The sequence below is a fragment of the Diceros bicornis genome, chromosome 31 (assembly GCF_020826845.1).
Source record: "Diceros bicornis minor isolate mBicDic1 chromosome 31, mDicBic1.mat.cur, whole genome shotgun sequence".
Taxonomy (NCBI): domain Eukaryota; kingdom Metazoa; phylum Chordata; class Mammalia; order Perissodactyla; family Rhinocerotidae; genus Diceros; species Diceros bicornis.
In genome coordinates, this window is record NC_080770.1 from 19346065 (window position 1) to 19365655 (window position 19591).

Consider the following 19591-nt stretch of genomic DNA (forward strand, 5'->3'; position numbering starts at 1 on the left):
TGAGGCAAGGGCACCAGCCTTTTTTTTGCCCCTGCTCTGGTCATTCACTGGCTACTTTGGGCCCTAAGATAGTGGGCATGTAGCCGGAAAAACCCGGGACCCTGTCACCATAGCCGAATCAATGAAGACAATGACAAGGGATCAAGGAGAAGAAAAATGGTTTAATTTTACCAGCAAAATGAGGCCGCGGTGGGCTCATGTCCCAAAATCCACAGTCCTCCTGAGGCATTAGGAGATGGGGTTTTTAAAGGGGAATCTGTGGGAAAGAATGTACCCTTGGTGACTGTGATTATTTGTTGGAGGAGGGGTCCCAGCTCTCTGGAGCCAAGCCAGCTGTTATCTCTATCTATAGCAGGAGATTTAGGGCTCCATCAATCAATCTTTCAGCATCACCCAAAATTAGGCCCTGGGAAGTGGAAGGAAACCGCCGCCAATAAATGCTTTGCAGTCGGGTGTCCTCCCATCAGCCTGCGTTTAGCCCAGATAAAGGCAGCTGGAAGTGTCCTCCATTTGTCTGTTCCTGTGATGAATGGTGGATTTGGCACCACGAACCAGGAGTTGGGGAGCTTCAGCTTCTTGATAATTTCAAGATATCAGTCTACTTGTAACAAACCTCAAGAACTGGTAATTAGCCACAATTTCAGTTTGTAGCCCCCAGGGCTTTTAACAATTTATTACCTCCATTGTCTGGTGGAATTCAGGGACACAAAGGCTAAAACAACCAATATCTACATGTGAATGTAATTTAGAGAAGCAAGGAAGAGGGAATGAGTGCTTTTGGTTTTAACCCCATCTATGCTGGGTTTAATGTAGGGGAACTGATATGGGGCGGCATCAAGAGAGAAGCTCCAAGGCTTTTTAGTTTTTCCCCTGTTACAGGCGTCATCCCCCAGGGGAAGCAGCTTCAATTTTCCCTGGTGCAATTGTCCAGAGGAGATGAGTCTGTAAGCTGTTAGCAGCCCAAACACACAGCAGCTGGGGCCTGGGTGCCCGGGCCCAGTGAAGGGGATTTGTGCTGGACGCAGCAGTCTCCACCACACACTGCACTCTCACTGGCACCACCAGAGTTCAGGCCTCCGTCTTTTCACATCAGATCAGTACAAAACATCCTAACAGCTCTCCCGCTGCCTGTCCTGTCCTCTTCAATTCATTTCCCACACCGTAGCTAGAGTCATCATTTTAAAACTCAAATCTAACTGCATCATTCACTAGCTTAAAAGACATTCCAATATCTTCCTCATGGTGTTTAGCATTAAGCCTTACCATGACTATGAGACCCTTCTTGATCTTCCCTGTTCCTGTCTCTGCAGCTTCATATCTTGCTATTTACCCTTTATAAGGTCAGTGTTCAGCACGTTGCCTGGCACACAGTGGGCATTCAATAAAGAACTGTTGAATGAATAGGTGAATTAACAACCACAGCTATATTGAATTGATTAGGTTTCCCACATGCTTATTTTCACCGTCTGGTCTTTGTTATGTATTCTTTCTCCTAGGAATGCTCTCACACCAACGATGCCTATTCAGTCTGCTGGCTCTTTTTCATGCTTTGGATCCCAGTTTTTATGTCTTCTCCCTGGAATCTTTCCTGAACCCCTTGGGCTTTGTTGTGTGTCCCTCAAACATGCTTTCATACCACCCTCTGCCGCCTCTATCTTATCACTTATAACACTATATTGTATCTTTAAGCTCTCTTCTGGGTGTCTCTCAATGGATATTAAGCTCTGTGAAGCCAAACCCTGGGTTCCTCTTTATTCACCACTGAAGCAGCAGCAACCGTTAAGGTGCCTGATCATTCCTTATGTTCAAAAATATTTATTGGTTAGTGAATGAAAGATGGAAGAAATAAATGGAATTGAAGGATGTAAATTATGTTAAAAATTTAATATGTTAACACCTTAAGGGGCAGTTGGGGCGAGTCTTCTATGAATAGAGTCTATCGATCCCAACTGACTCTGTTCGCGGAAGACTCACCCTAAACTGTTCAGAGAAAATTGAGAACAAGGGAGTGCTACAGAGGGATAAGTTTGGGAGGGTCGGGGTGGAGGGGGGCCAGATGGGGACATGTGTGTGCACCTTGATAGCTGTTTCGCGCCGTAGCAATTCGCGCCATAAAATGTAACTGTCTGAATGTTTTGAATTAACCAATCATGTAAAACCGCACCAACCTTTTCCCGCTTTATGCTCCCAAATCCTATAAAAGAACTTGCCCCCTAAGGCTCGGGGTCGACCCCTCTGTCTCCTGCGAGGGACACGAGTCGACCCGGAGCTCCGTTCAATAAACCTCTTGCGTTTGCATCAAGTTCGGTCTTCTGTGTCTGTGGGCCCGCGTCATCCCGAGACCTGGTGAGTTGGGATTTCCCTCCCCTCCCCCTTGGGAATCCAACAGAATATATTTACCCTGAAATTGTTTTTTGTGTAGATGGAGCTATACATTTTTGAAAAGAGCTTTTCATAATGAAATGTTACCAGAAAGTAAACCAATTAACAGAGAAATATAACAAAAACAGCCCACATGTATAAGATGATGCAATCTTGCTGAGCAGAGAGAATATCAAGGTAAACTATTTGCTTATTCACTGAGAATCCCAGTTTTAATTTCTTTCTCATGACACAGTTTAAGCAGAAATAAAAACAAATTCTGGTTTCCCTAAGAGATCTGCCTAGAATTCTTCTCGCAGCCTGAATCAGATAAAGCTAGGAAAAAAATTCCCTGGTCTCCAGTATTATTATCATTATTATTATTATTATTTTCCTTTTTTGTTGAGGAAGATTGGCCCTGAGCTAACATCTGTTGCCCATCTTCCTCTTTTTTGCTTCAGGAAGGGTGTCCCTGAACTAACATCTGTGCCAATCTTCCGCTATGTTGTATGTCGGACACTGCCACAGCATGGCTTGATGAGCAGTGTGTCAGTTCACGCCCAGGATCCAAACCCGCCAGCCCCAGGCAGCCAAAGCAGAGTGCGTGAACTTAACCACTACACCACTGGGCCAGCCCCCAGAATTATTTATTGCTCTATATTTTATTGACTTTTTTCATCATCCTTTATACTTGTATTTATTCTTTCAATTTTTATCATGTACTAGATGTTCTACTTGTAGAAACTATTGTTAGTTATCAGGGAAGTACTTACGGAATATGAATGTATATTCAATAAAAGGAAATTCCTCTCTGACAGTGAGATTTTTTTTTTTATTTCAGTCATCACTTTTTCTGACGGGACATCAGTGTAAGATGATGACAAGAGCAACACAAATGATTCTGAACCTTACATGGAAATTTGGAACATGATGTAACATTTGTCATTTGCCTCTTAGAAGTTAAATGGCACATTGCTTTTAAATTGCTAAAGTATTTACATACCACAATATTCCATTCAACATATTATTATCAATTATGATATATAAAAATGGGCAGAGTTATTAACAAAAATATTATTTTTTATAGGTGATTAATATATGTTATGCTATATAACATACATATTATAATATATATTTTATATATATATGTGTGTGTGTCTATATATATATATATATATATATATATATATATATATATATATAGTGCCATCAGCTCCGTCCCTAGCTGAATAATGGTAAGAATTATAGTTACCTTACCTTTCTATCACCATCGCCTGCTGGTGTATCATAGCAGTGAAGAGCGTGTCTGAGAAAAATCAGTTAGATCCTGTTACTGGCTCTTCTCTGTGTCTGTTTTGATACCTTCCCCTTTCTGTCTGCCTCCTCACCTGTAAAACGGGGATAATAGCAGTGCCTACCTCTTTGGATTGTCATAGAGATTACTGCTTGATACCCACGTACTTTGTTATATTTTGTTTTCTTTTTATCAGAATGAAAGCTTAGGAATCCATATACATGGATGAACCGGTAAAACTGAGCCCCACTTTGGTAGAATTTTCCAAATATGCAGAGGAACTCTGGCTTAGATTTCTTTCCCTTTTCTTGCACTCATTTCTGCTCCGTTCAATGCAGAAGCCTGATTCAAAGCAGTCAATTTTTTTCTTTATCTCATAGGTATTCTTTGCTGAGATCATCTAAAATGTCATTTTGACCATTACCTCAGTTTAATCAAAGTTGGGCTTCAAACACATTTAATTGTCACCTGGAATAGCTTCCTTACTGCAGAGTTTCCTAATGGCATTTTTCATCTGGGCATTTCTCAAGGTATAGATTAAGGGGTTTAACATGGGGGTTATCATAGTATAGAATACAGCAACTGCTTTATCTATTGATAAAGTAGCTGCAGGTCTCATGTACACAAATATGCAGGGCACAAAGAATAAGACAACCACTGTGATGTGGGAGACACAGGTGGAGAGTGCTTTGTGCCTCGCCTCCAAGCTGTGCGTCCTTAGGGAGTGCAGGATGACCACATAGGATACCAACAAGAGGAGGAAGTTTAACACACAGATGAATCCACTATTAGCAGCAATGAAGAGCCCTAGAGTGTGGGTGTCAGTGCAGGCAAGATTGAGTAAAGGATTCAGATCACACGTAAAGTGATCTATGATGTTAGGGCCACAGAAAGATAATTGGAAGATGAAGAGGATCTGTATGGTTGCATGAAGAAAGCCTCCGACCCACACTACTCCCATTAGCAAGCCACACACCTGCCGATTCATGATGGTTGTATAGTGCAAGGGCTTGCAGATGGCCACATAGCGGTCATAGGCCATCACAGTGAGCAGGATGACATCAGCACCTCCAAAGAAATGCTCCCCAAAGATTTGGATCATACAACCGTTAAATAAGATGGTCTTCTTTTCATGGAGTGAATCTATGATCAGTTTGGGGGTACTGACAGTGGAATAGCAGGCATCAATAAAGGAGAGATAGGCCAAGAAAAAGTACATGGGGGACCTCAATAATGGGGTGGCAGTGATGGTGACCACGATGAGCACATTTCCCACCATAGAAATGATGTAGATGATAAAAAACACAACAAATATGATTTTCTGCATTTTTGGATTCTCTGTGAGCCCCCATAGAACAAATTCTGTCACATTTGTATTCTCCATGGATTTTGTTATGGTTAATTATATTACCTGAAAAAAATCACTTTTTATTAATGCAACCTTGAATTTATTAAACTTGTCCATCTAATAAATAATAAATTACTAGATTTTATTGAGTTGTGAATACTCATGAGATTTTTTGACATAGGAAAATGTTCTGAGTTCTTGAAGATTACTTAAATTATATTCTGGGTAAAGATTCTCTTAAGAGTATAGACACGAGGATATGTGGAAAGTCAGAGGCAGGAGACCATGTGTGTGCACGTAATCCTCTGCGATGACTGAGAGCTTCACGTGAAATAGGAGATTGCACAGCTACTGGCAGTTAAGCTTGAAAAGGGAGGAAGAACGTGGATGTAAATGCTATGGATGCAGAGCTGAGGAATTTTCCCTTTATTCTTAGGAAATGGGGAACCATGGAAGGTAATTGATAATATGAATGGAAGGATGCATCTCAATAATTTGAGAAAGGAGGAATCATGAATGTAACTCTAGTAAAAATGTTGGTGTATCTTGGATGAAGTAGACTGAGGTTTAGTAAGAGGATGGAAGCCAGAGAAAGGAACCCCAATATCAGACTATTTATAATAGTTGACATTAAGCGTGACAGGGCATTGGTGAAGAGACTATAATGAAAAGATACAGGAGAACTGTAAAAGAACTTATAATGCATATTGTCTCGTTGAACAACATTATAATAGCTAACAAATATACTTTTTAATAATTGATTGCTATGTGCATGGTTTGTGATTGCTGTGTGGTTGGTATTATTTCATTCATTTTGCAAATGAGGAAACAATCTCAGAGACTAATGTTAATAGTGATAATAGTAACTAAAATTTACCGAACACTTACTATGCACTATGTGTTTTTGCAGACATTTGGTTATTTAATCCTCACTAGAAACTCACAGATTTCTAGTGAGGAGGCTTATTTTACACATTAGGAAATAAAAGCATAGAGAAGTTATGGATTCTGCCCAAGTTCAAGCAGATAATAAAAGGCAGAGCCAAGATTGGGCAGGTCAGATTATGCTTGTTAATTTTTCTTCCTGCAAATTCTTAATCCATGCCCTACATTGTTATGTTATAATAAACAATGTTGAAATAGTAATCTCTTTTTGATATGATCATGATAATTATAATTACTTTAATACTACTCAAAGGCAAGTGTATATGAAGCAATTACATCAACGCATATATGCACAATAACATATTGGAATCCCCAAATATTTATAAAAATGTGGTACTGCTTTCATTGAAGGTCTCTTTTATTTTGGCCTCTCCCTCAGCCCCATTTCCTTTCTTGCCAATCTCTCTTCAGAGCATGCATCCCCAGACTCTTCTGCAAAATGTTGAAAATGACTACCACATCGGTTAAGTGTGTTGGTTTGAGAATCAGAAAGACTGGACTGGAATCTAGCCTTTTCCACTTTCAACTTATTTTGCCTGAGGTAAGTTACTTTGGCAACTTACATCCTTGCTTCCTCATCTATAAAGTGAAAATAATGATAACGACCTCACAGGTCATCACAATTGTTCGAAGAAATAATATGAACATATTCTCCACACTACTATGGACACATATGGATTTTCATCTATTATTGTGATTGTGTATGCACCTAGGAAAGAGGAAGAATTGGCATTTTGAAGATAGTATAGAGACACATTTAAGCATGCAATAAATTCAGGAAGATTCATCTCCAACTTCACTTTTAAAGAAGCCACAGAGACTCATCTTATCCATAGCAGTCAATCCTAAGAAGGGTGCTCCATGTTTGTGCTTGGACTAAATAGCGTATGACTTATGTCATTTAAAATTCATATTTATGATTTTACTGTGTGTGAAATGTAGTTAAATTTTGTTTTCATTCTCAAAATTACTCTTGATTATTAAAAGAGTTGTCTCATGGCAAAAGAAGGGTGCCCGGTGTCAGAGAGCTGGATCCCACAATATGCTTAATCTATATGAGCCTCAAATTTTTCACCTGTCAAATTAGGTTAATGATATTTACCAACTAAATTTGAAGAATTGGAGTGAGGATGAAATTCTCTATTACTATAGTTGCAAAGTGTTGAAACATAATCATTACTATATACAAGAAGTAACAATCTTTAAGATGCATTAGCACTGTTGAAAACTCACCTTACAGTCTTAGATAGTCTTAATGATATTTGGGGATGTTCGGAAAAAATTCCGTCTTCAAACTGACCTCCTCTTGGGATAAGAAACTTTCAATATGAAAGATATGATACACTAGGAAAGACTTTTCAGATATTTCAATTTCAAATCAACAATTGTTAAGAAAGTGTTTTTACTAGTCTAAATCTTTCCGTCTAGCCTAAAGCCTCAAAAAGTTTTCACAGAACACCTGGATTTGAATTTAGAGTGGATTCATTTGAAACACTATGAAGAAATGGTCTTCTATGGATGGCTCTGGTCCCATAAGCAAAAGGCAGAAAGTGTGCAGGAAGTACATTCAAATGGGTCATTCCATCCGTGATGAATCTTGCTCTGGAGATATAAACAATAAAAGATATTTTCACCTTGCACTACATGGATATTTAAAGAGGTTTCCATAAATTTTCAAGGACCTAGTCTTTTACTTGCTACTTTCTCTCTCAGGAATTCATTATCTCCTCTGATGGAAAGGCTTTGTCTTGGAAGCAGGTATTCTGGAGAGACCTGCTTGAGAAACACCCATTCATGAATGGGGAATTGTATTTCCTGCACTTGGAACCTAAACACGTGAAAATCCCCTTTCTCTATCTGAACCTGGGTTTCTAAGAAAGCTGAATGTCATGTGAATAGCAAGATGACATAATTCCACTGTGGAGACTTGTGATGTAGTTAACCTATAGGCTTATGTCACAGACAGAACTTCTGTCTTATCAATATTGAACTTTTTCTGTAAACCCACTTTTGATTGCTTGAGAGCTAGAGCAGCAAGGGCATAAAGTTAATGATAGCCATTTTAAAGTACTTGCCTTCAAACGCTGATTTTCACATTCATCAGAGAGCTATGGAAGTACAGAGAAACTCTAAACGGTTCCCAATGACTTATCTCTGGGGACTCATGTGATGGTCAGTATGGAATACCAGGCAGCATTAAAAACGTGGAGAGATTTCTAAAACACAGGAAGAGAGTTCTAATTTCAAATGAAAAAATTATTCTACACTTGCCATTTGGTATTGTTAGCTGTTTTCCTTTAAGTCCTTCTAATAGGTATATAGTGATAAATTGTTGTTGTTTTAGTTTGCTTTCCCTGATGACTAATGATGTTGAACATGTTTTTTATTGTTATTATTGGTCATTTGTATATTTTTTTTGAAATTTCTTTTCCAATTCTTTTCATAATTTAAAAATAGGAGTTCTGGCTTTCTTATTTCTAAACTGTGAGTGTTCTTCATATATTCTGGATATAGGTCTTTGTCATATATATGTTTCATATATATAAATAAATATAAAATATATGTATATGACATCTGATGAGCAGAAGATTTAAAATAATGATAAGGTTCATTTTTCCAGTTTTTCTTATAGTTTATACTTATTGTACTGTGGGACATCAAAATTGACCACCCTGAAATAGCTCTCTTTACCTTGATTATTTTCTCTGATGGACATTTGACCTCCCCCACTAACTGCCTAAAGGAAATTAACTCTGGATATGGACAGACTGGCAGGGTCCTCACTAAGCCCATTCTTTTCAAAGTTCTGTTTACCAAATATTTACATTTGTAAAGGTATCTCCCTCTGTGTAGTAACGAGAAGGGGGGATGACCTTATCTGTGAAAACTCTTATCAGGACGGAAGGAGAGAACTTAAATCTACATACTCTTGATTACTGTGATTTCTGTGTCTCTGGCCACATTCTCTATTGGTGGCCCTGCAAAGCATTGTCTGACAAACATTTACATTTCCCTCTCCATGTGAATTGTCTTCTTCCCCTCCTAAATCCCAAACCCCCCACCCCCAACATCCTCCTTTGTCTTTAGCTGAAGATAGTATTTAAGACGAGAATCTCTGCTATTGTGTTGAGAAACTCAGTTTCCCTGATCTCTCCTATGTATACATGTTATTAAACTTGGGATTATTTTCTCCTGCTAACCTCTCTTTTAATTATTTGGCCAGCCATAAGAACCTTAAGGGAAAGGGCGGAGGGGCATTCTCCCTCTTCCCAGACAGTATCATATCTAATAAATATTGGTCTACCCCAGAATCAAAAAGATTTCTTCTGGAATTTCTATAGATTTAGATTTAGGATGAAGGCTTCTGACTCATTTTAAGTTAATTTTTTATACAATGCGAGATAGTGGTTGAGAGTCACTTTTTCTCATAGGGATATGTAACTGATCCAGCATAATTTGTTGCAAATCCTATTCTTTCCCCATTGAATTACTTTGACATTTTTGTAAAAAATTCATACAATTAGGTCTATTTCTGAACATTCTATTATGTTTCAATGATCTATATGTTTATCCTTATGTCAATACCACTCAGCACTGTTTATGGGAGCTTTATAGTAAGACATGAATTTAGGTAGAGGTAGTACTCCGATTGTATTCTTTTTTTTTTAGAGTGATTTGCTATTCCAAGTTCCTTTAATATTGTCTATTTCTTTTTTTTTCATTGGGCACCATTCCTTTGTTTTTACTTCCAGGCTCCAAATCTTCAGTTTTTACTTGCAGTGATGTCAGTCTTTCCCAGCCCAGTATTCACCCCTGTGTGTTACTTCAGTCTGAGAGATGACAAATATTTAATATATATTTTTCTTCAGATGGTAACTAGCCACTGCTGATCATATGCAAAATATGAGAAGGCATTTTTTGTAGTATATCAATAACATAAAAATGATTTAAGGATAAACAGCCATATCTTTACCAAAATAGCTTTTGGCATTTCTTCAAGTCATCTTTTAGTTGAGTAGATAATATGCCTCACTTAGTATATTTCTATTTCTAGCAATATTTATTTATTTATTTATTTATAGCTTCGTTTATTTATTTTTAAATAAATATTTTTTTAATGAGGGTAACATTGGTTTTTAACACTATGTAAATTTCAGGTATACATGATTATATTTTGATTTCCTTGTAAATACCTCATCTTCACCACCCAAAGACTAATTACCATCTGTCACCATACACATGTGCCCTATTACCCCTTTTGCCCTCCTCACTCCTCCTTCCCCTCTGGTTACAACCAATCTAATCTCTGTATCTGTGTGTTTGTTTGTTGTTGTTGTTTTATCTTCCACAAATGAGTGAAATTATAGGATATTTGACTTTCTTCCTCTGATTTATTTCACTTAGTATAATACCCACAAGGTCCATCCATGTTGTCACAAATGACAGGATTTCACCATTTTTATGGCTGTTATTCCATTATGTATATATACCAGATCTTCTTTATCCATTCATTCATTGATGGGGACTTAAGTTCTTTCCAAGTCTTGACTATTGTGAATAATGCTGCAGTGAGCATAGAGGTGCAAATATCTTCTTCACTTTCACGATTTCATGCTTTTTGGATAAATACCCAGAATTGGAATAGCCAGATCATACGGTAGTTCTATTCTCAATTTTTTGAGCACTCTCCATACTGTTTTCCAAGTGGCTGTACCATGTTACATTCTGATCAGCAAGGTATGAAGTCTCCCTTTCTCCACATCTTCTCAAACATTTTTATCATGTCTTGTTAATTATAACCATCCTAATGGGCATGAGGTGATATCTCATTGTAGTTTTTGATTTGTATTTCTCTAAGAATTAGTGACATTGAACATCTTTTCATGTGCCCGTTGGTCATTTGCATATCTCCTTTGGAGAACTGTCTGTTCACATCCTTTACCCTTTTTTGTGTGTGTGTGAGAAAGATCAGCCCTGAGTTAACATCCATTGCCAATCTTGCTCTTTTTGCTGAGGAAGATTGGCCCTGGGCTAACATTTGTGCCTATCTTCCTCTACTTTATATGTGGGACACCTGCCACAGCATGGCTTGATGAGCAGTGTATAAGTCTGCATCCGGGATCCGAACCTGTGAACTCTGGGATGCCAAAGCAGGCGTTTTGGACATGCCTTTCTCACTAAGCTTAATCATTTCTGGCTTTTGACTTAAAATGAGTGACTTGCGACTCTTCCTTTCACTTTAACACTTAGAGGCCATTGTATGGTTGTTAATTGGCGTAATTTCACTATTGTTGTGTCTCAGGGAATAGGGGGGCCTGAGGTGAGGGAGAGAGATGGGGAAATGAGTGGTTGGTGGAGGAGTCAGAGCACATAGAACACATATAGATTGTTTGCCATCTTACAAGGGCACAGTTTGTGGCACCTCCAAATAATTATGATAATAACATCAAAGATCACTGATCATAGATCACCATAATATATATAACAATAATGAAAAAGTTTGAAATATTGTGACAATTACCAAATGTGACACAGAGACACAAAGTGAGCAAATGTTGTTGGAAAAATGGTGCCGATAGACATGCTCGATGCAGAGTTACCACAAATATTCAATTTGTAAAAAATGCAATATCTGCAAGTTCAATAAAACAAAGTGCAGTAAAGTGAGGCGCGCCTGTACGCATAGGAGAGTGGACGTCCTTGTATTGCTCTGACTTTATGAGGGAAGTGTTTTATGGAGTGTAGCTGTTTGTTCATTTAGTGACTTTTCTAAATTATATTTGGAAAAAACTGTGTTTTCTGCCATGTGCGGTTTTTGAAGTGTCTCTTCTGTTAACCTGGTGGTTAGCTAGTTATTTGACAGACATATCCATAAACAAGTTGACCAAGGAAAATAATAATAACATGGATATAGATCTGTCTGTTGTTGTGCTCAGCATTTTGTATAATGTCACTTCCTTAAAATATGTTGGCACTTTTTTAATGGTCTAATACATAATTTTGTAAATATTCCATTTATGGATGCAAATAATATGTGTCCTTTATTAGATATATAATTTTATGCATGCCTCTGTTTACTTTTAAGTTGTTTTGTTCAGATCTTTTATATCTTTCCTGACTTATTGCCTGCATTACTCATTAATAATGAAAAGGCACATTGACATCTTCTGCTGTGGAGGTGGATTGATATTTCTCTTCATATGGATAACCTTGTTTCCTGCATTTTGAGGCTGTATTAGTAAGTGCATGTATGAGTCAAGGTCATGGAGCAAGGACAAGACCGAGTGAAATGCCATCACTGAGAAGGAGTATTATAAGAGACTATTTTCAAGATATGGGGAGCTGTAGGAAAACCACAAGGTGTGCAGTACTCTGGGACTGGTAAGAGTTGAATATGTTAGGATACAGTGGGTACACAGAAGGTGCAAGGAGCAGTGGAAATGAGCAATGCCAAAGGAAGAATATATCATAAAGTAAAATAAAACTTTGGAGGGACCTTACATGGACCCATGAGGGTCATCTGCTATGAACTAAGGACTATGATTTACTCAATCTGTTCTCTTTAGTTTCTACTGGCACTCCTCTCCCTCTCACCCAAGTGAGGACAGATGCAAAATAAATACAAACTAAAATAAGAGGAAAAAATGATATAGCATTGTGGCATTTACCTATCCTAACCAGTACTCTAATACTAGACAACACCGAGTAACACAAAATAATGTAGAATTAGATGATAAAGAATTCAATGTTTATTAAATATATCTTGTCTTATGATAATTTCAGTCTTTGAGGAAATTATTCTAGGAGAGGGGAGAGATAGAAGAACAAATATCCAAAGTATTTCATAGTGCTATCACATTACAGAAGTATTGAATCATTCTTGGGATAACCCTCAAGAGATAAATAATACACGTCTCAAACCTGTCTACATCCCCACTATAATAGTATTGACTTTATTTTTACGATTACAACTACACACATTGGCTGCTATAAAATGCCTGTGGGAATTTTTCCCTCTGGTCCCACTTTTAATTCAAGGTATTCTCACCAATGTTTTCCTAAAAGTTTCCTTTGGATGGAAGATTCATTGGAGAGTCAGAGGCATTCTACATCTATTTATGGTTTCACAGCACAGTCACAGAAAACAAAAAGAATCAGCCTGAAATATCACCTTGACATTTCAAAGAAATACAAAATCTTGCAGAGGTGAGCATCCTGATGAGCATATGTATATATGTATTATATGTATATGTATGTATTAAAATTGGAAGAAAACAATTTGGATTTGAGGAACACTTTATTTTTTGTAAAATTTGAACTTCGTAAATTCAAATTTTAAAGTTTAAATTCTTCTGAAATAAATTTCTTGGTGGTTATTTTCAAGAGAGGGTATTCAGGAAAACCAGAATGATAATTTGAGGACAAATTGAGGGTTTTAAGCCTGTATTTGTATGTGTGAGAAGGCATTTAAACATAATGAAAAAAGTAAGAGCTTTCGAATTGGACAGAAAAGGTTTGGATATAGTCCTTCCCCTTCATGCTTACTTTGTTCTTATTTGCAAAACAGAGACCATAACACAGTAATGCACACCTCGTCAGGTCACGGTGAAGATGAAATGCTTGGTAGATGAAAAGTATCTAGAAAAAGTGTCCAGAACATATTATTGCTTACTATGTGGTATCTAAATATTTTGCCCTAAATACATCAAATAATGAAGCCCATAACTTTCAATTTCACAATGTCTCTTTATTATAGATGTGATAAATACTTAAAAAAACAGAAAAATCATATCAACTTGCCCTGGATGAATTTTTATGCTATCCATATACTCTTATGTCCTTAGTCATAATTCCCTCTTCCCAATACTCTTATTTAAAAGTTTTTTTTTTCCCTTGAAACTGTCATTGAAATGTCTTTTCAAACAATCCTTCACAGATTTTTCTCAAAGTATTTAAAGTTTAAAGGAGAGATTTTTGGAAGAAGCTCTTTAATTGAAAGGTATGTAAAAATGTGGACTCCAAATTCTTTACTCCAGAAACCCTGTGTATCTAAGCATATATATGGGTGGGTTGTGGGTGTGTGAGTGTGTGTGTGACAGAGAGAGAGAGATTAAATGAGAGAGAGAGAGAAGGGACAGAGAAAGAAAAAGAAAGGAAAGAGGCACAGAGTTTTTTTTTTATGGATTAAACAAAGACCAGAAGGAAAATGATTTGAGGATGGGCCAGGGGATATTTCCACAGGAGGTAGCATTTTCAGAGGATTCTATGGGCACTGTGTTGAAGAACGTTTTTCTTTATGGACCTGTGTTTTCCCAACTGATGTTCAATCATGTAAGGCAAGCAGCACTGGCCCAAATCCTAAGAGATGATGAGCTGTGCACCAATGTTCAGGAAACATTCTACACTAAGGGTTGCACTTTTACAGTTTTGATTCTCTAGTTTTTCTACAGTTTTGTCACACAATTTTAATAAAAATTTATTAGTTTTATTTATTCTTTAACTGATCAGATTCTTCCACATAAAAGAGACTAGGTTTGGATAGTCTCAATTTACACAAAAAAGATGTTCATTGCTATGCTCCATTTTGAACCCATAACAGACTTATACCAACACCCATGTTTCTTCCTTGTACTTACTGTATGTCTAATATGAGTTCTTCAACCTATTCCTTTGGGAAGAACATAAAATCCACAGATAAAACAAATTAACTGATAAAAATACTCATATCTATTTTCTTTCTTTTTTTTTTTTTGTGAGGAAGATCAGCCTTGAGCTAACATCCGTGCTAATCTTCCTCTTTTTGCTGAGGAAGACCGGCTCTGAGCTAACATCTATTTCCAATCCTCCTCCTTTTTTTTTTCCCCAAAGCCCCAGTAGATAGTTGTACTTCATAGTTGCACATTCTTCTAGTTGCTGTATGTGGGACGCGGCCTCAGCGTGGCCGGAGAAGCGGTGCGTCGGTGCGCGCCCAGGATCCGAACCCGGGCCGCCAGTAGCGAAGCGCGCGCACTTAACTGCTAAGCCATGGGGCCAGCCCCATATCTATTTTCTTATACAACAGTTTGTTCCTCTCCAAACATTTTTGGGAGTACTGTTTTGTAGACTTGACAAGTTAGAATTATAAGCCCTTTACATTGTATATTCTTTACATGAAGTTCATTTATTTTTCTCTTGGCCTAAGGCAAAAAGATCCATATTATCAGTTCCACTTACCAGTTGAAGAAGGAGGATCAGAGAGAATGAATTGCTCAGTGCTCACAGCAACAAAAAAAATTAACAGGACATGTGAGACTGGATGTTCATCTTCAGTCATTAGGTGAGGGATCTGTTCACTGTATCATATTGTCCTCTCACTGATATCACTAAACAACAATTCATTGAAATTAACAATCTTTTAGGAAAACCATGACTTTGCTGTGGAGGACATTTGGCTAAAAGGTCAACACATTCACCCTCTGCTCCTAGGTATATTACATCAACATGGTGGCACTATTCTAAACATGTGTTTACATAAGCAGGTCATTCTTTAATCACACAGCGTTCTTCACTATGTCAACAGAAAACAATCAGCTCTCTAAAGTGTTTCTAATGTTTCAACAGCAGCCTCTAATGTATCTTTAGAATAGTTAGAAGAAAGATGAAGTGTTTATATAATAGTAACCTCTGTTACTCTGCATATAGGAATATTCAGAGGCCCAGCACATGTGCCTTCAGTTCCCCATTTCCTGCTCTCCATGTTCTGAATTTTGGCAAAATATTCCAAGAAGGAGAGTCATTGAAACTATTATCAACTAATCAAAACTATTTTTCTGCTATTATTCAAAGCCTTGATTTTGTTTTTATTTAAAAAATAAATGTTTAGTTTCACTGGATATATGGAATGTAGGTGTGTGATTGGGACTTTATACATAAATTATATGTAGCATAGTGGAGGGCAGCAATTTGCCTAACATTATACAGGTAGTTAATGGCAGAGATGGAGCAAGACCCCATATCTTTTATAGAGATAAAAGAAAACAGCTGGAAGGCCATTTGATTAATGGATAATATGGCATAGCTGTTAAGAGCATGGAAAACAGCATCAGATACAGCCTCATATCTTAGAGTGCTACTTAATATCTTAATGATTTGGTGGAATGAAGTGAGCCCACCCAGTTTTCTTTCTCATATATAAAATGAGTATCAGGATTGTAACTAATGGGTTGTTATTAGTTAAATGCATACAAAATGTTTACAAAAGTTTCAGACATAAAATATGCTCTCATTGAATGTCATTTGAAATATAATGATGCTGTTAATCAGAAAAGGATTTAAAAGACTAAGTCTGTAATAAATCCTTTATGACCTAAATCTTTTTTTCAATTCTATTTATTTATTTATTTTGAGCAAGATCAGCCCTGAGCTAACATCCGTGCTAATCTTCCTCTTTTTGCTGAGGAAGACCGGCTCTGAGCTAACATCTATTGCCAATCCTCCTCCTTTTTTTTTTCCCCCAAAGCCCCAGTAGATAGTTGTATGTCATAGCTGCACATCCTTCTAGTTGCTGTATGTGGAACACGGCCTCAGCATGACCAGAGAAGCGGTGCATTGGTGCGCGCCCCAGATCCAAACCCCAGCCGCCAGTAGCAGAGCGCGCGCACTTAACCGCTAAGCCACGGGGCCGGCCCCATTTTAAATTTTTTTTTTATTTACTTTTTGTGTGTGTGTGTGAGGAAGAGCAGCTCTGAGCTCACCTCCATGCCAATCCTCCTCTTTTTGCTGAGGAAGACTGGCTCTCTAACATCTGTGCCCATCTTCCTCCACTTTATGTGGGACACCGCCACAGCATGGCCTGACAAGTGGTGCATTGGTGCGCGGCCTGGATCCTAACCGCGGCCGCCAGCAGCAGAGTGCATGCACTTGACCACTACGCCACGGGCCGGCCCCTTCAATGTTTAAATACTCCAAAACTTAAAAAACGTTATTGAAGATGTACTGTATTCTGTCCATTTCAGATGAATTGAGTTTCTGCTGTCTACTCTGGACTCACCTTAACCTCATGGAAAACCAGAACAATGTCACAGAGTTTGTTTTCATAGGGCTGTGGGGAAATAAGCAAATAGAGCTACTGTTCTTTTTCTTGTTCCTGCTCTGTTACATGGCTGTCTTGATGGGGAACTTCATCATCTTACTCACGATCACCTGCAGCCATCTAATCCAACAACCAATGTACTACTTTCTCTGCCACCTTTCCCTCATGGACCTCTGCTACACCTCCACTGTGGTCCCCCGGCTGATCAGGGACTTAGCTGCAGCAAGAAAAAATATTTCCTATAACAACTGTATGACCCAGCTCTTCACTGCCCACTTGCTGGCTGCTGTGGAAATATTCATCTTGGTGTCCATGGCCTTTGACCGCTATGTTGCCATTGTCAAGCCCCTGCAGTACATGGTCATCATGAACCGGCAGAGGTGTAACATGCTGATCATCATGGCCTGGATTGTGGGTTTTTGGCACTCTATTGCTCTACTTCTCATAATACTCAGTTTACCTTTCTGTGGTCCTAATCAGATAGACCATTACTTATGTGATGTGAAGCCTCTTTTGAAACTGGTTTGCAAAGATATTCATGTTGTTAATATCTTAATGATCGCAAATTCAGGGATGGTGGTGGTTGTAGTTTTTCTTGTCTTAGTAACTTCTTACATACTCATATTATATAATCTTAGGACACGCTCCTCTGCAGGGCGACGCAAAGCTCTCTCAACCTGTAGCTCTCACATAACGGTTGTAGTTTTGTTCTTTGTGCCCTGTATCTATATTTATGTTCTACCTGCTGGGAGTGAGAACAAGGATAAGGAAATCTCTGTGTTTTACACTGTGATTGCTCCCATGCTGAATCCTCTCATCTATACCTTGAGAAATATGGAGATGAAAATCGCCATGCAGAAGCTATGGTCTCAAATGGCACATTCAAAATTAAAGTAACTAAGATGATATTCATTGTGCTTTCAATCCTGTGTCCTCAGGGCGTTTATCATTCGAGATGTTATAGAAAGCATATAAACTTTCTTTGGGGAGTTAGATTAAATGACCTCTGACAAAATATGAGCCAAAGAAGCAAGTCACTGTTATTCAGAATGCAATCTGCACTTTGAAGTGTCCAACTAGTTCGGGGTGTGATTACATGAATTTGAGTAACACAGATGCCCTTCTAAAGCGGTAACTCCTCCTTTGTTTATCAGATATCTCCCAAAATAGGTCTGAGTTGAATTTGCTAATGTCAAAAGTCACTACACTGGAAGAAAATATGGTGTTATGGGGTCAGGGAGACCTGGGTGACTACCGACTCTGTACCATTTTATCTCTGTGTCTTGGCAATTTGTTTTAATTATATGAGCTTTCATTTTTAAAATATCTATGAAATGGGGTAAGATTATACTTCATAAAGATGTCATATTACTTTGGCTAACCCATGTGACGTTTCAGTATATGGCATACAGGAAACCCATGTTATGTCATTGTCCTTTTTCCTTACCTCGCTTCCTGTTTCCCTTTGCTTGGATTCTTTCATCCAGCTACACTGGACCCCACTACATTCTCCGAACATTCTTTAAAATCTCTCATCTCTGTGGTTTTCTTTCTGCTATCTCCTCTGCTTATACTGCACCCACCCTTAATTCACACTTCTGATGTTTTCTTATTCAGGAAGATTTTGCAGATCCATTAACAGAACAGAAGCATTTCTGGTATCTATTCTGTATTTTTTATCGCTATGCAGCTAAACATTTACTGTATTTCAAATAAGCTTATGCCTGATACTAATGTTTCTTCTTCTATGCGTGAACTGTGTTTCTCCAGTTTGACTGAGCCAGAGGTAATGTCCTGTATCTTTATTTTCCTTTTTATGTCTTTATTTTTTCACAATAACTCTGTACAAATTAAGATGGAAATAAACAGTTACTGAATTAAATTCAAAGGCACTATCTTTTCTTTTTATTTGACTATATACATTGTTCTCATATATCTAGAACTTCCTCTTATGCCATTAACAATCATGCATTAATAATAAGATAAGAAATATCAGAAAGGCTAAAATTTTAACATACATCCTTATGTAACTATCAGGGAGAGAATGAAATCCAGTAGACTCTCAGCCCTTTATAATGTCTTTTTCCTTGTTTATTTTATGCGATAAGGAGATACTACTATTTTCATTATTGTTTATCCCCATCTCCTATGAATCACATAATCCAATCTTGGGAGTCTTCAGGAAAAATCCACCCCATCAGAAAGAATGCTATGCAACAAAACCAAAAAACCTTTTATTATCATTTGTTTTCTTTTCTCAGGGTCCATAAGATTTTATTAACAAAAAATATGAGGATATTATATAATAATCACACAAAAAAATATATTGAACTAAGATTAATTATCTGCTGCTAGGTGTTTTTTTCCAGGGGTCACTTTCCAGCCTGTGGCACAACGCCTCCTATCCTCAAAAATATCTGCAGGTAAATGTATAGAAGTATTTGATAAAATGTTTTGCTCAGCATGTGAGTGTAAACAGAGTATTTAATAGTAAGTTCTGGTTGTAAATGTGTAATTTAATAAATTCTATCCATTTATATAGAAATTTATTAGTGATTAAAAAATCCACCAT

At 37.7% G+C, this 19591-nt stretch overlaps 2 protein-coding genes across 2 annotated transcripts; one reads left to right on the forward strand and one right to left on the reverse strand.

Moving 5' to 3' along the window:
• Positions 1 to 4112: 4112 nt before the first annotated feature.
• Positions 4113 to 5039, reverse strand: LOC131395709 (olfactory receptor 4C46-like). Its single transcript, XM_058527549.1, has one exon. It carries the CDS (start codon positions 5037 to 5039, stop codon positions 4113 to 4115), a length of 927 nt encoding a protein of 308 aa, XP_058383532.1.
• An 11947-nt stretch (positions 5040 to 16986) lies between these two features.
• On the forward strand, positions 16987 to 17916 carry LOC131395710 (olfactory receptor 4P4-like). The gene has a single exon (XM_058527550.1). The coding sequence runs from the start codon at positions 16987 to 16989 to the stop codon at positions 17914 to 17916; it is 930 nt and encodes a 309-aa protein (XP_058383533.1).
• The last annotated feature ends 1675 nt before the right edge of the window (positions 17917 to 19591 follow it).